The sequence below is a fragment of the Lampris incognitus genome, chromosome 16, assembly GCF_029633865.1.
Source record: "Lampris incognitus isolate fLamInc1 chromosome 16, fLamInc1.hap2, whole genome shotgun sequence".
Classification (NCBI taxonomy): domain Eukaryota; kingdom Metazoa; phylum Chordata; class Actinopteri; order Lampriformes; family Lampridae; genus Lampris; species Lampris incognitus.
The window spans coordinates 40,117,936-40,134,750 of record NC_079226.1 but is presented as its reverse complement, the minus strand read 5'-3'; the positions used below and the strand labels follow the sequence as shown (position 1 = coordinate 40,134,750).

The 16,815-nt window shown below is 44.0% G+C and overlaps 1 protein-coding gene and 1 long non-coding RNA gene across 2 annotated transcripts in view; both read right to left on the bottom strand.

Annotated features, from left to right (window-relative positions):
* LOC130126095 (NLR family CARD domain-containing protein 3-like) overlaps nt 1–5,432 on the bottom strand; it is a 40,450-nt gene extending 35,018 nt beyond the window's left edge. The window contains exons 1-2 of the mRNA XM_056295458.1: nt 5,425–5,432; nt 4,330–4,575 (exon numbers count right to left, since the gene is read on the bottom strand). Coding sequence (XP_056151433.1) covers nt 4,330–4,575; nt 5,425–5,432 — 254 coding nt within the window. The remainder of the gene's footprint in view (nt 1–4,329; nt 4,576–5,424) is intronic.
* A 492-nt stretch (nt 5,433–5,924) lies between these two features.
* Nucleotides 5,925–11,532, bottom strand: LOC130125952 (uncharacterized). The gene is made up of 5 exons (XR_008811702.1): nt 11,276–11,532; nt 9,706–9,788; nt 6,614–6,683; nt 6,140–6,242; nt 5,925–6,027 (listed from the first exon to the last, which is right to left on the bottom strand). It is a non-coding gene; the product is annotated as an uncharacterized LOC130125952 (long non-coding RNA).
* Between the last annotated feature and the right edge of the window lie 5,283 nt (nt 11,533–16,815).

Sequence of the window (16,815 nt, the reverse complement as noted above, 5' to 3'; positions counted from 1 at the left end):
CGAATATCATGCTGGGAAAAGCTGCTGAAGATAAGTTATCCCAAATTCCTCTTTAAAATGACACTATCAGCAGCAGAATAGACCAGTGGTTCTCAACCTTTTTGGGGTCCTGGACCCCCTGCGTATTTTTGATCTACCCTGAGGACCCCTCCACCTGATCTTGGGGGAGGGGGGTTGCAATTTGGTAGAAACAGTAGAAACTGCATTTTCAATTGCATTATAGCATTTATTCACTCTTTGGGGTAAAAATAAGAGCTTTCGGTTGTAACTTAGATATAGTTAACAAAACAGAATTCTTACGCAGTAACTTTCAGATATATGTAACAAAACAGAATATGTATTCAGTAACTTTCAGATATATGTAACAAAACAGAATTCTTACGCAGTAACTTTCAGATATATGTAACAAAACAGAATATGTATTCAGTAACTTTCAGATATATGTAACAACAGAATTCTTATGCAGTAACTTTCAGATATATGTAACAAAACAGAATATGAATTCAGTAACTTTCAGATATATGTAACAAAACAGAATTTTTATGCAGTAACTTTTAACAATGCAAACGGGAGCGAGATCTCTTATTAAAATACAATAAATTACACTTGTGAAACAGATGTAATTAGAGAAAAAAGTCCTGTTACCCTTTATAGTTTAGGTAGATAAAGGTCTCAGTCACATTTGAGTAAAATAATCCTATTTCTATAAATGTCAAAGACTCTTTTTTTTAAAGATATTTTATTTTCACGGACCCCTTGCAATTACACCACGGACCACTAGGGGTCCGTGGACCCCCGGTTGAGAAACACTGGAATAGACGACATGAGTGATGACATCTTGGCTCAAGTAGTTGCAGATCTGATTTCAAGCCCAGCAAAATGCAGCCTCCAACTCGACGAGACCACCGACGTTTCCAATCTAAGCCAGCTTGTTGTATTCGTGCGCTATATGAAAGACGACATGATAAAGGAAGATTTTTTATTTTGTAACAACAACCAAGGCAGTCGATGTGAAGAAACTTGTGGATGATTATTTCAGAGACAACAATCTTTCGTGGAATATGGTTTCTGCAGTTTGTTCGGACGGAGCTCCAGCCATGCTGGGACGACACTCTGGTTTTGGAGCGCTGGTGAAATCCGATGCACCACACATCATTGTTACGCACTGTGTTCTGCTCAGACATGCGTTGGCAACTAAAACCTTGCCTCCAAAACTGGAAGAAGTATTAAAAATTGTAGCTGAATGTGTGAACTATGTGCGAAATAGTGCTATGAAGCACCGCATCTTCAAAGAGCTGTGTAAGGAAATGGGCTCTGAATTCGAGGTACTTCTGTACCATTCTAACGTTCGGTGGTTATCCTGGGGAAAGGTGCTGAGGTAGCCATGTTCAGGTGGGCAACAGCTTATGGAAAGAAGCTGTTTTTGAGCCTGGTAGTGAGGGCTCTGAGGCTCCTGTAGTGTCTCCCAGAGCGCAGGGGGGGGGGGAGAACAGTCCATGGTTGGGGTGGGTGGGATCTCTGCTGATGCTCAGACCCCTTCGAAGGCAGCGTTTGTGATAAATGTCTTTTATGGCTGGGAGCTGGGTACCGGTGATATGCTGGGCCGCCTTGACGATCCGCTGCAGAGCTTTCTGGTCTGCTGAGGTGCAGTTGCCATACCACACCAAGACGCAGCTGGTCAGGATGCTCTCTATGGTGCAATGGTAGAAGTTGGCGAGAGTTTTGGGGGGTAGACGGACGCTCCTCAGCCTCCTCAGGAAATGCAGGCGTTGTTGAGCCTTTTTCACAAGGGCCTGGATGTTTAATGTCCAGGAGAGGTCCTCGCTGATGTGGACTCCAAGGAATTTAAAGCTGGAAACACGCTCCACTTCCACCCCATTGATGTTTATGGGGGAGTGGCTGCAGCTTCTAGACCTCCTGAAGTCCACAATCAGCTCCTTTGTCTTCTGCACATTAAGGACAAGATTGTTGGTAGTACACCATGATGCGAGGTGCTGAATCTCGTCTCTGTAGGCCGTCTCGTCATTGTTGGTGATACGGCCAATGACTGTGGTGTCATCCGCAAACTTAACTATAACATTTGAAGGGTGAGTTGGCAGGCAGTCGTGGGTAAAGAGGGAGAAAAGGAGGGGGCTCAGAACACAGCCTTGAGGGGCACCTGTGCTGAGGGTCAGGGTGGAGGTGGTGTCATCACCTAACCTAACAGACTGAGGTCTGTTGGTGAGGAAATCCAGGGTCCAGTTACAGAGGGAGGGATTGAGGCCAAGGGACAGGAGTTTGGTGGTTAGTTTGGCAAGGATGATAGTGTTGAAGGCAGAGCTGTAATCTATGAACAGCATCTGGATGTATGTGTTGTTAAGTTCAAGGTGGGTCAGAGCAAAGTGCAGGGCAGTGGCAATGGCATCCTCAGTAGACCTTTTGGGCCAGTAGGCAAACTGATGTGGGGGGGATAATGTTTTTGATGTGAGCCAGAACCAGTCTCCCAAAGCACTTCATGGCAATGGGAGTGAGTGCTATGGGTCGGTAGTCATTCAGACATGTGGATGTTGGTTTCTTGGGGACAGGAATGATAAAGATGGTCTTAAAGCATGCCGGGACTATGGATTGGGACAGTGAGAGGTTAAATATAGTTGTGAAGACCTCAACCAGCTGGTCGGCACATTTCCAGAGAACCCGACCCGGTATGCGCTTGTCTCATGAAACATAGTTGACACCATATCTAAAGCCGTGGGAAGTATGAGCTCCTCTGCTGTTGTGTGTGGTTTCTTGCACTGGGCAATTGTGTATGCGACTTTGTATGACGCCATTAGTGCTTTGTTGTTCACTGATGCAGCTTTTACAAAGCAGTGCTCCTGCTGACGGTATGCACCAAGTTTTCTCTGAAAGATCTCGAGTGGCTTATTGACGTGACTGGGGTGTAATGTCTCTAGGTGACTTCTTAATCTAATTTGTTTGGTCTCATACTACCTGCTGCCAGAGTTTTCAGACATAAAATACACACTGGTCTCTCCTCATCTCCCACCACATTCACTGTGAACCCAGGAGCAAGACAGGCTTCGTCATATTTGTTTGTCTCGGAAGCATCGCCTGTCTTTCTCTTCGTCCCCGTCAAATATCTCTCTATTCTGTGAACCTACAGACTGTCTGTCTCATGAAAGCACGTTTTGTTGATTGGTCTGCCGTGAAATAGATTCCGACGTCAAAACAGTAGTTCCACACTACATTCCCCACCAGTCACGAGCGTGCCCCCTGTCATGCCTCTGTGCCCCCCGGGGGGCGCAACACACTTTGAGAAACGCTGGGTTAAAGGAAGTATTGTAAATGCTCACAGGTATCAGGAAACCACAGATCTTGCCATTAAGAGAGCGTCCTGACTGAATGCATCACCACCTGGCATGGGAACCGTCCTGCCCACAACCACAAAACCCTGCAGAGGGTTGTGGGACGGCCCAGGACTTCAGAGGATGTGAGTTTCCCTCCATCCAGGACATTTATAATGGATGTTGTGTCAGCAAAGCCCGTGGGATTATCAAAGACCCCAGCAACCCCAACTATGGACTGTTCCAGCTGCTACCATCAGGCAAGCGGTACCACAGCCTCAAAACCCGGACCAGTAGAACCCGGAACAGCTTTTTCCACCAAGCAACCAGGCTTTTGAACAAAGACCATTAAAGACACTAAGCCTGGTGCCGGACTGACTGGTACTGACCTATGGTCTTCGGTGGATCATCAGTTTTCATCAGTTTACACACACACACACACACACACACACACACACACACACACACACACACACACACACACACACACACCTAGCTTGGCATGCACAAGCATACACAAATATGCAAACAACTACACACACACATATGCACATTTATCAAGGCAGAGCCTACACACACAGCACCTTACACACACCACATACTATTTATTATCATTACTACTTTCTGTGTTGTTTTGTTGTTATGTTATTGGTGTTGTTGCTGCAGTGTTGAGGAGCCGACACATCAGAATTTTACTCTCTTGTACTTACAGAGGCAACAATAAAGGATCTTGAATCTTGAAAGAAGACAATTGAATATTGGAACAAAGACAAAAGTCATTTGAAATATTTTGGATCACCTTGCCTTCACCAATTCACCACATCAGCACAATAAATATTGTCAATAATCATCACGCTGTGATGAATGGGACACACACCCAAAGAGAACATCTCTGTTGGACATTGTTATTGGACACGTGAAGAGAACAGTACTGCCCCTCCAATGCAAGAGAGGAACAAGAACTTTGGTTTTAACTGATGGTCACTACAGATGTGACCATAGACCTCACCTCTGTTCAGTAGAGGGGCGTCCATCTCTGAATGTACAAGGTAGATCCATAGACCTGTCACTCTTCATGGACACACAGCTGGGTACAGGGGAGTCTGCTCTCTCCTGTTCTCTTTTTTCACCCTTCCCCACTTTTCTCCAAATTGTACTTGGCCCCCCCTCTTTCGAGTCGTCCCGGTTGCTGCTCCGCCCCCTCTTCAGAGCCGGGGAGGGCTGCAGACTAGAGCCTGGTCTCTCCTGATGGGTCCTGCTAGAAACAGAGGAAGACTATTTAATAAGTCTTGTTCTGAAGATGTATTAAGTAGGTATGGGTCAGAACAGTCGACTACTGTGTCAGCTTTTGTATGTTTAGATGTGAGGTTTTTATCTTGTGTCAGTCCATCAAACTTTATTTGAATCCCATCTTTCATACAGGTTAGTGCAGTTCAAAGTGCTTCACACATGACTGACAAGCCCATAACAACACACAACAATCTGACACAACCTGACAATAAGGAACATATATACACTTGAATAAAAGCTAGACAAATAAACCAGATAACATAGTTTAAAAGGACAAAACTAAACAAAGACAAGTAAAATCGATAAGATTGATACAAAATATATGATAATATTAATAATAATAAAATAACAACATAATTACAATCTAATAAGTGAGTAAGATAAAGTAAATCAGTAGATTGTAGATCTTTTATAATGATGTTCCCGATGGATCTGACTAGCTTTTCTTAATCTCTTAAAGTAATTAAATAGATGAGCCAGATAGATGTAGATTAGTGCTACGTCAGTTTGGCAAATGACTTTTCTGAGAGGGAATCTGAGAGGGTTGTTAGTAAGCAGCGTGTTACTGGTAGGGACACATTATGGTCCACATGAAGTTATGGTGCAAATGAAACACATGACTGATAGAACAAGGTGTATACATGCAGCATCTCTTTATTGTGGATGTGTGTAGGCCTAAATAACAATCATAGGTCTTCACTGAAGCAAGTGGGTCCAGGAAAAGTAGAGCCTAATTAATAGAGCTTCCTTGAGACCAACTAGTCACCTATTCACTCAGACAACCTCCCGACTAGTCGACTTGGAACAAACTGACTTTACCATCTTTCTATTTTGTGCCTGTTATAGGAGCCCTTCATATAATGTGTAAATAAAATAATGTAAATAGGAAAATATGTAATTTGTTACACTATCACAAAACGAACACTAGATGGCAGTGTTCATAATGTGGTGGTTCAGGTGATAGGCAGCTGTTTTAAGGTCACAGGTTAAAGGAAGTATAGTAAGTGCTCATACGTATCTGGGGAATACATTTCTTACCATAAAGAAGACAATTTAATATTGGAACAAAGACAAAAGTCATTTTGAAATATTGTGGATCACCTTGCCTTCACCAATTCGCCACATCAGCACAATAAATATTGTCAATACTCATCACGCTGTGATAAATGGGAACACACACCCATAAAGAACATATCAGTTGGACATTGTTATTGGACACTTTAAAAGAACAGTTATATCCCTCCCATGCAAGAGGGTAATAAGAACTTTGGTTTTAACTGATTGTCACTATAGATGTGACCATAGACCTCACCTCTGTTCAGTATGTTTGGATGTAAGAGCTATTTCCATACACTGGTCTGTCTTCATGGGTTCACAGCCGGGCGCAGGGGAGTTTGGGCTCTCCTGATGGACTGGGCTTCAACACAACACAAACAGACGTTTGACTCTGACTGATGATGTCATGATGACATCACTGCTGAGCTCTGAGATGGAGACCAGTCATGGACAGTTAGAGATCCTCATCTTACCTCTTAGGTTTGGTCTGGCTGTCATGTTTCCCAGGCAGAGTGGCTTCAGAGGGAGGACCTCCCTCCTCTTCCTCCTCAGTCAAAGCCATAGCAGAGTGTAGACCTTCACACAAACACACACAACATGCTGTATTAGCTGGACACATTATTACCATAAGATTTTCATCAGAGGATCAGTTATTTGTAGGCTTGTCATCATTAGTAACATGTCACATACACACTGAGTGTATAAAATACTAGAAGCACCCGCTGTCTGCATCTAACAGACTGTCCAGAAACATCCAGAAAGGAGGATTTGGAGCCTTGTGGACCATCGAGACCTGGACTGTTGAACAGGTGGGTGTGTTAAAGGGGGTGGATCTCAGTGTTGGAAGGTGGTAGTGTTTTCTACACTCAGTAGATGAACAGTAGATAAAATGTACTTCAGTCAAACTTATCTGGGCTGTCAGAGCAGTTGTGAGACTTCCTGCTTACCTCACCAGCAGAATGAGGAGAGACAACACACTACAACCTGTTGGCTGCTGTTGGTTCTGTCTGGACACCACTGAAAGGAAAACACACAAAACATTCTCATGAAATGTTCATCTCAACACCAAAGTCAGACAGAAATGCTGGAAATCATGACACAATGAATTCCACTGAATGTTCACTTCTGAAAGCAACACATAATGTTGGGTATTGGACCCCGGAAACTGGCTGGTTGGATGATTGACCACTAGAGGGCTCCGGTCAGAGAGCACAGAGTCATCAGTTTGGACATGAAGACGAGAGGCTGCGACATCGAGATACCAGACGATGACACGGCAACCACGGCCACAGAGCAGGTGGAGGCGACTGGGATGCGAGCAGGGTGGCAACGAGTCCAAGGCGCGAAAGGAGGACGTGAAGCTGCACAGCGAGCGAAAGAGAAGCTCCGGGCCTATCGGAGAAAGTAGGATTGGTATCGTTCTGACTGAGTTGAGCTCCATTACAAAAGGCTTTTTCATCACATGCCACGGAGAGAGGTAGGCTATACGGTTGCCGAACGTTGGCCGTGCCTAGACAAGGCTGTAAGGCCTATCCCATGTGATGGGCAAAATGTCAAGTCTAGAGTGGGGCCCTTTCTGAAAAGGATTTCCCCTTCACCTACCAACGGGGACTCGGGGTGGTGTGTGTTTGTGTTTTATATTTGTAGTTTTTTTTGTTTGGAGCTCTGTGGGAATATATGGAAAAAGAGTATCAATATGTCTAGATCAGTGTTTCTCAACCCAGTCCTCAAGGAGCCCCTATCCTGCAGATTTTCATTGTAACCCTGCATAGGTAGCCCTGCTTGTACTTACTCGACCAATCATCTCGCAGCACTTAATTATGCAAGGTGTGCAACGTCTGACAAAATTCATTGCTGATTGGTTGAATAACTACAAACAGGTACCTATTCAGGGTTGCAAAGAAAACATGCAGGATAGGGGTTCCTTGAGGACTGGGTTGAGAAACACTGGTCTAGATGGTTCACACTACTAAAATAATGTCGCTGAATGTTAATGGTCTAAATATGGTAAAGAAGAGGGAAAAGGTTATGATTAAGCTAAAAAAGGAGGATGTACAGATTATATTCCTCCAAGAGACCCATTTAACACAGACAGAGCATGGGAAACTTAAGAAATATGGGTACAGACATTCATATTATAGCTCCTACAAGGAAGGGCACAGGAGAGGTGTTGCAATTTTAATATCAAACAAAACCCAATTCGATTATGATAGGGAGGTTGGAGACAAGGAGGGGAGATATATTATAGTGAAGGGGAGGTTAGAGAACAAACCAGTGACATTGGTAAATATATACGCCCCTCCTGAAAGCGATAAAAGTTTTTTTAAATCTTTGTTTGACGAGATAGCAAACGAGTCAGGGGGGGGTCTTAATTTGTGGGGGGAGATTTGAATGTCGTTTTGAATCCCAAAATGGACATGACCAGTCTCAAAAGGACTCAATCACAGGTCACTCGGTTTGTAAATATATCACTGGAAGAGATGGGGATGGATGATGTGTGGAGACAATTGCACCCTCAGGAAAAAGACTATACACATTACACAGCTGTACAGAAAGTTCATTCAAGGATGGACTATTAGAAGCCCGGGCAGCGATGGATACCCTGCAGAATGGTACAAAGTGTTTAGGGAAGAGCTGGCACCGTTACTTCTGAGATCCTTCAACTGGACGCTTCACAATAATAAGATACCACCATCATGGTCAGAGGCAATAATCACAGCCATTCCAAAACCGGGAAAGGATAAAGAATATTGTGGGAACTATAGACCTATGTCATTATTAAATGTAGATTATAAAATATATACGACAAATATCTCCAAACGGTTTAACTCATTCATAGGTGATTTGATAGATGAAGATCAAACAGGATTCATGAGAGAAAGACAAACGCATGACAATACCAGAAGGACATTGCATATTGTTGATCAAGCGAGTAAGAGAAAACAAGCTACACTATTAGTAAGTTTAGATGCAGAAAAAGCATTCGATCGGGTGTCTTGGATTTTTTTGTATGCAGTATTGGAACGACTAGGGTTCAGCAATAAGTCAATACAGTGCATTAAAACATTATATCAACAACCTAATGCTCGGATTAAAATAAACGGGAGTTTAACGGACAAGTTCAGTTTGCAGAGGTCGACAAGACAAGGATGCTGTTTGTCTCCCACACTGTTCGCGTTATTCATTGAGCCTTTAGCGGAGGCCATTCGCCAAAATGAAGGAATTAATGGAGTGACAGTGAATGGCACTGTCCACAAGGTGGGGCTATTTGCTGATGATGTCATAGCCTATCTTGAGCAACCACATACATCACTCCCTCAACTAATGAAGCTACTAGAACTATATGGTCATTTATCTGGATATAAAATTAACATCTCAAAAACACAGGTGCTAGTTCTCAATTATACTCCAACCCCAGAATTCAAGGGGAAATTTGACTTTAATTGGATTCTAAACAAAATCAAATATTTGGGAATTTACATTACCAAGGAATTGTCTAAATTACATAAAGCAAATTACGGCAAGATCAACGATGTGATGCAAAAGGATACTGATAGATGGTCCAGTCTGCCACTTGACTTCAGCTCAAGAATTGAGACAGTTAGAATGAATATTCTACCAAGGCTTCTTTACCTATTCCACTCGTTGCCTGTAGAGGTGACTCAAGCTCAATTTGATAGGTGGGATAGGACAATATCTAGATTTATTTGGGGAGGGAAGAAGCCCAGAGTAAGGTATGAAACTCTCCAACTCTCAAAGGAAAAGGGAGGTATGGGTTTACCAAATCTAAAAGAATATTTCAAAGCTGCCCAGCTGAGATATGCTGTTGACTGGCGTAGGCAAGATTACATGGCCAAGTGGAAAGTCATGGAAAGGGAATATGGTGGGTACCCTATTCAGAATATTTTAGGAGATAAAGAAGTATACAAGAAAACAAAAACCCACATGGATTCAGTCACATTATTTACACTGGAGTTATGGTTTAAATTGATTAAAATCAACAAATTACAAGATGAGATACAGTTATTGAGATGGGTACCATATGATAGAGACTTTACTCCAGCGAGGCATGATACAGTTTTCAAATTGTGGGTTAACTGGGGAATCACAGCATGGTGCACTCTAGAGGAAAAAGGGGAGATGGAGAGTTTTCAGGGTATGAAAGACAAGTTTGATTTGGAGAATCATGACTTCTTTAGATATTTACAATTAAGGGATTATTACAACAAACGTATCAGGGGAGGACCCTCCATGGAGGTGAACAGTGTGATTCAAATTATAATTAACGCATATAAAGGGAGAAAATCTAGGACTATATCTGTACTATATCAAGCTCTCACAACTAATAAACACTCAACTACATAGTATATAAAAGAACAATGGGAATTATAATTTGGCACAGAAATTACAGGGGAGGACTGGCAGAATATGTGGAGAGTTCATCAATCCTCCACTAGTTCGCGGATATGGAGGGAATTCTCCTGGAAAAATCTGACACGTTTTTTTATTACACCAAAAATCAAAAATAGATACTCCAGCACCAAACCCCTGCTGGAGGAAATGTGGAACAGAGGATGTAGACCACTCGCATATATTTTGGAAATGTAATAAGCTAGCGATGTTTTGGGAGATGGTTCATGATGCAATACAAAAGGTACTGGGATATGACTTCCCTAAGTACTATATGACCCTCTGTTTCTGTAATTTTAAAAACGACGATATAGGGCCAAGTGATAGATGTTTGGTTAAGATACTGCTGATTGCTGCTAAGAAGGCAATCACAAGAAAATGGTGGCAGGTGGACGCCCCCACACAAGGACAATGGCTGGAAATAATGGAGGACATTCATACAATGGAGAAACTGACTCATCGATTGAGACTTACAGTACGTCGGATGGAAGACCAGTGGGAGAAATGGACCTGGTTTAAGGAGCAAACAGGCGACAACATAATTCATGACAACACTTAAGACTGGAAAGTTAGACCCACAGGAAGCTCTTGTAGTCCATTTTTTTGTGTGTTTTTTGTTTGTTTGTTTTGAGTTGCCCTGTTGGGCTTGTGTGCAAGTAAATGTAGATAATTTAATGTTTACTCCTGAATACGGATGCCATGTGTTGAGATATAACACCAGTGTATTTGTATGACTATGTGTTACTGTGTACTATTATTTTGTTTACGACTTTGTTTGTCCACAAGTGGGCAGTGTTGCGCTTGCATGCGTGGATTGATTACGTCACTGAGACGCTGTTCATTTTTTTCTTCTCCCAAAACTACCGAATAAACAGAACCTGCATTTTTCCCTCCAGCAGAAGTTCGTAGTCAGTACGATTCTTTGTAACGGTTTAATAATCCACTTCATCTGCGCAGAGATAGACATAAAGTATTAGTCTAGTCTTCTAACACCATGTTTGTATTGACCTAAAAACTTTCAATAAAAACTAAAGTGATGGAAAAAAAACCCAAAAAAAACAAGCGGCTTGGACGTCTTTAACGTGGTCCCAGACACGGCTGTGTCAACAGTTGCTCACTCTGACAATGTGTTGAACAGATGCATCAGATATTAAGAGTCAAACAGCAGAGCGAGTGTGGAAAAGTCCACTCACACTTACATTATTCTGGTTGTCCGCGAAATGAAGCAGGAAGGCCTCGAAAGCAGCAACAGAGACCCACTGAAACCAAGCTGCGCCAAGAAAATTCCACTGTGAGACTGTTGTGTTGTTGTGAAATACATCCACTTTGACTCCTCCTGCTGCTAAACACTTCTGCTGTGAGGCGCCAAAGGGAAAGTAAATCTAACAAAGACAGAAGAAAAAAAAAAGGGAGGGGGAGAGAGAGATTTGGTTTTAAAAGTAGGTCACTTTGCAGCCCCGTTATTGAACTCTCACAGGAGCAAGAACTTACGGAAACGTGACGCGATACATGGAAGTGATCTACTCGAACAACTCAGGGTTTGTTGGGAAAATCACCTTCCGTGTTCCTCGTCCCCGGGTCCGTTGATGTGAAGAAAACAGCCACCACGTCTTAGGAGATTAAAACTATTTTATTGAGTACAGACCTGGAGACACACTCTGCCAATCCGTCGTGTGTGTCTGACTTTCTTTGTGTGTGAGCTTCTTTATATGCTAAACCTCCCTTGTTCATTCATCACACATGACCTTGATTTTCCTGTCCACTATGTTTGGTCAATGCTCCCTTTCATGGTTGAGCTTTAGGGAGTGCTCATCCTGTCTGGACCTGTAACTCTTATCGGGGGCCCTCCTTGCACCAGACACGGTATCTCTCCCAAGGCCCCAGGGGAGGGCAACCCACATTCAGTGCGAGGCATGCAATATATTTCATCTACATGAATGTGTCTTTCTTCACCCTCTGTTCTGGTTGCATGCATTGGTTACAGAGTAATACAAATACACTCGGGTTATATTTAATATCACTTAACAACTCCCCCTTTTGATCTCCTCTAAGGAGATCACTAACTACGTTTAATATCTTCATCTAGGTCCCTTTCCACAGGTGTCGGTCAACTGTTTTTTCTATCGAGACCATAATGGTCTTACCATCTCCTCCTAATTGAACTTTCATATATTTGCCGTAATCTTCTTTGCGGTGACTCCCTATGTCCCCTGTGTATGCGTCTACATAAGACCATTTATAACAGCTCGGCCACAACACCTTCCGGCATATGTAGACTGGCTGTTTTTTCCAATAATCTTCCTGACCTTCTGGACACGGGAACAGGTCGCAAAGCCTTACCTGATATGTGGCAGTGGTGCCTACTGGATGGGTCCAATTAACCCACGAGTTGTACCACCCCCTTCTCCCGCCTGGTCCCTGACTGCACCTGAACTCTTCCCCCCTTTTCACTTCATCTCTTTTGGCTCTTAGAAGGGACTGATCCAGGGCCCACAACCCTAAACAAAGGCATACCATCCTAGTCATTATTCCCATTATAACCCTTGTTCCCCTTGTCTTCATGACTGTCATTCATAGTTATATCTGTTAATACGTTGGTCTGTCTAGTCGTCCGCCCCTCGGTTCTCCGTCTACGTCTACTTCTGGCCGGGAATTGTGATCGTCCGGCTAGTTCATCTATGACCTAGGGGAGAGGTTACCAGCACTTTCACCCTGACTTCTGCTAACGGTGTCGGCTTTGGGGAGGATCGGTGAACCTTCGAGTCCATCCGAAGAGGTGGACGCTTCTTGTAGATCGTCCTATATGTCTTGCAGGTGTAGCGCGTGTCCTAATCAGATTTATGTGCATGGCGTTCCTGCTCCAAGGCCGTCCTAATGAGGTGGGTGCACATAGTGTTTCTACTCCAAGGCCGTCTCTATCAGGCCGGCGTACAATGTTCCTACTCTCAGGCCCAGCTCCTTTAGTCCCCCTGTTGAGGTGATTTATCACCTCACATAATATTTTAAGTGTGGCGCGTGGGTATCTATATCAGTATTCGGTCATTGGTTCCACCCCAGGGTGGGATGTCCCCCAGGCATCCTTGCAAGGCACCACTGTGGCTTCCTTAATGACCTGCAAGGCCTATGTGTAGCATGTGGGTACATAGGTGCGAAATACAAGCAGCAAGCATTTCTTCATTGCACACAGCAGAGTTGTATATAAGTAAACAAAGTGTAGTTAACTGAGGGAGGCTAGGCCGTTTCTACAAGCATAGAGACATAAACGCAGAATGCATGCTTTACGGATCCTCTTTCAGACAGGGCTGTCCAGTGGGCTGTCTGGGTCATCCGAATCCAACTCGCTGAGGTCCGGTCCCTCTAGGCCCCCTTCGTCTCGTGGGGGATGGTCCATACCGAACATCCCAGAATGGTAACTGTTGAGAGAGTGGTTATCCTCCCTAAAAGTCCCTATCTCACCTTTTAACAGGCTCTCTCCGTCTGGGTTGAGAGGCCTGAGCAATTCTACTTCTGTCATCTGGTAGGGCAGGGGGAGGGATGTTATACTAGATTTCATGTGTTTGTCCATGCATTGAATGTATAAGGCCTTGTACATAGGTATACAGAAACAAACTCCAATAATCAACACTAATATTATGACCAATATGGGTTCGGCCAGAGAGGACAGCCAATTTTCCCATTTGCCGAACCATTTTGACATCCAGTTTCCAAATGGGTCATTTACTCCTGAATGTTCTTGGAGCTCGTCTGAGAGCATCTTTAGACCTGTCAATGCCCTGGTAAGTGTGCCATCAGGCACCGTGTTTGGTCGAATTGGAAAGTGTAGCTTTTCCCTGTAGTATAATTTAGTTCTATTCCCCCGTAAATTGATAAACATTTATCCCTTAGAGCTGTGTTGACTGCTCTTTTAGTTATGTGTTGGTGTAATTGGGTCAGATTGGTATCGTTAGCGATATCAGTTAGTGGGGTTCCAGGTCTCTGAATATGAATTGACTCTAGGTTAGATCGTTCTCGTGAGGCCTGAGCCATTTTCCACCACAACAGTGGTCCTGCTATCATCAGTGAGAGACACCATAGGGTGATCAGTCCTTGGAGTCTGTCACATCCGAGTAGCCTAAATGGATTTCCTGTGTCATGTCTAGGTCTCGTTGGGATTGTCGTAGTCACTGTCAAGGTCCTTCAGGTTTTTTCTAATGTCAGTCAGTGTCCGCTCGGTCAGAGCGTCTGTTTTGCAGCACTGAGTCTTGTGCCACCAGTTGCTTAGTCTGCCTGTTTGCAACCAGACTTTCAGGGAGTAGTCTGTAGCTTGGGCCACTTGGAATGGGCCGAGCCAACGTGGTTCACTCCAATTTCGTTGGTGTTGTTTCCTCAACACCCATTCCCCTATTTCCACCGGTGGTGGGACGACGTCGTCTGAATCATGCAGAAGTGCTTCCTGTACTTGTGAGGACAAACACTTCACCGCTATGTTAAGCATTGTTACATAATCACCAATCTCTTCTCTTTGTCCTATAAGAGTGTGTCCGTCTGTGGTAGGGCAAGTGGTGAATGGACATGGCATTTTTCTACCCGTTAGCACCTCATGAGGGGTTAACCCATGTGCTGCATTTGGTTGAGATCTCATGTTGAACAGTACCAATGGTATGGCGTCTAGCCATTTCAGGCTTAGTTCGCTACATATTTTCCCCAATTGTTCCTTTATTGTCCTATTTGCTCTTTCCTCCAGTCCCTGGGAGGCAGGGTGATAGACTGAGCCGTATTTGTGTTTGATCCCAAACATTTCCTCAACCTTCTGAAGGTCCTCACTTGTGAAGTGGGTACCATTATCTGATCTGATGGTTCTTGGCAACCCATATCTGGGTACGAGTTCTTTAACCAGCCATTTAATTACTTCCTGTACTGTTTCCTTCTGAATCACTTGTATTATCCTCACTGTTACTGTCTACTTTTTGTACAACTTTCTTTTTCCCAGTCTTAGCTTTAGTTGCTGCTTCTTGCTTTATCTTCTTTCCCTCATCCATCTCTTTCCACTCTTCGTCCCCTCTATTCCTACTGTCTGGTTTTTGCCTTACGTTCTCGTTCCCTTCCTCTGACTCTTCAGTATGTCTTTCTAAGCTACTAGCATACGACATTCCTCCTCTCTCTTGTTCTTGGGCGGTCATTCCCCACAGCTCTATCATTTCTTTTTTTCTCTCTCTTCTCTATCGCGTTCATGTGTTTGCTTATCAGCGCGAGTTTCTGCTCCAGGTCTGCTTGAGTGACGGGAGCGTCTTCTGCGTTGTCTGGGGCGATGCTTACACCTATGACCCCGCCTTTAATGGCCATTAGAGGGGCCTGTATATCTTGTTCCCTAGTTTGGGCCCCCCTTTTTCAGCTTCTTCCTCCTTTACTTTGGTTGCTTTGTCCTGCTCTTTTCTGCTTTTCTGCTTTGTTTCTGGCTGAGTTGGTTTGGGCGTTCTCGGCATAGTCTGTAACATTTCGAAAAACCAGACGGCCATGGTGGCCTGTCCGTCTGTCTCTCGTTCTGCTTTTCCTATCTGTGATTTCTTTGTTAGACATCCCGTCTGTCCAACTTTTTCTCCCGCCTTAGCTGCTTTAACGCGGGCTTGTGCCTCATATTGTTCTAGTAGTTGTGCGCTGGGTGGTGGATCAGTCCACGCCCCTAGCAGGCCTTCTTCCTGCATTTCATGTGCCCAAATCACTAATTCATTTTTCTTTGCCAATTTATTTCTTTCTCCGGGCAGAGTCCTGTATGCTCTTAACAATAGGGCTTTGTGCAGGACCCTGCCTAATGTGTAATGGGGTACTTTTTGCCAGCCATCTATCACTGCTTTAATTTTATCAGACATTTTCAAGACACACTTTGTTCACATACACTGAAGCGCCAACCAAGTGGACTCTAGGTCCGGGGGAGGGCGGGGAACTCAGCCACGGAAGAGGTTGGGGCCCCGTCGGGTCACCCAATGTCAACCGCCGGTTTTCTGATCACCTCGAGCGAGAACGATACAGCAGGCTTCTACCCACACGGGGCGGCCGTACCTTCACTTCAAATCTCGCTCAGGTATCACTCCCCGAGTGTCCCCTTTTACTCTGGAGGCGCTATACAGTGTTCTGGGTCCCTGACCTTATCTCTTATCCCTTATATTCTGCTAGGCCTTCCCCATTTGACAAGCAAACACACTGGTTTCGGAGCCTGGTATGTGTGTTTTTTTTTTTTTTTTTTCAAACTTCCACACAGGCTAAAAAGTCTCGAAAACCAGGAAACCACCCGACAGTTTGTGAAAAACAACAAATCTTTCCCTGTGTCCTTATTCTTTCTCTCACTTATTTCTTCCTAAATTTGCGACAACTCTCCGTTTTTACAGGAAAGAAAAAGACGGTCCCAGACTCGTTCTTTTGATTACGTCTTATTTTGTCCAAATGGTTTTGCTGTACTAAACTAGGACACTTATTTTCTTTCCCTCGTGGTGTTTCTCTATGTGTTTTAAACAGTACATGTGAAACACATTCATTGCATGGTATGCCACAATACAATTATATTTTCTCATACTTCTTAGTAGCCAATGTCTTTCCCTGTGTGAGTTTATCCAACTCTCCCAACCATATGCCCCCTCCCTCAGCTATCGGGGGCATCTTATCCACTAGGGCTTGTACGTCACCCAAATTCCATGGTTTATATCGGCTCCCCTGACCCCTACCCGACTGCACGAGTGGACACTGCAATCGGGACCTAGCCCGCGTC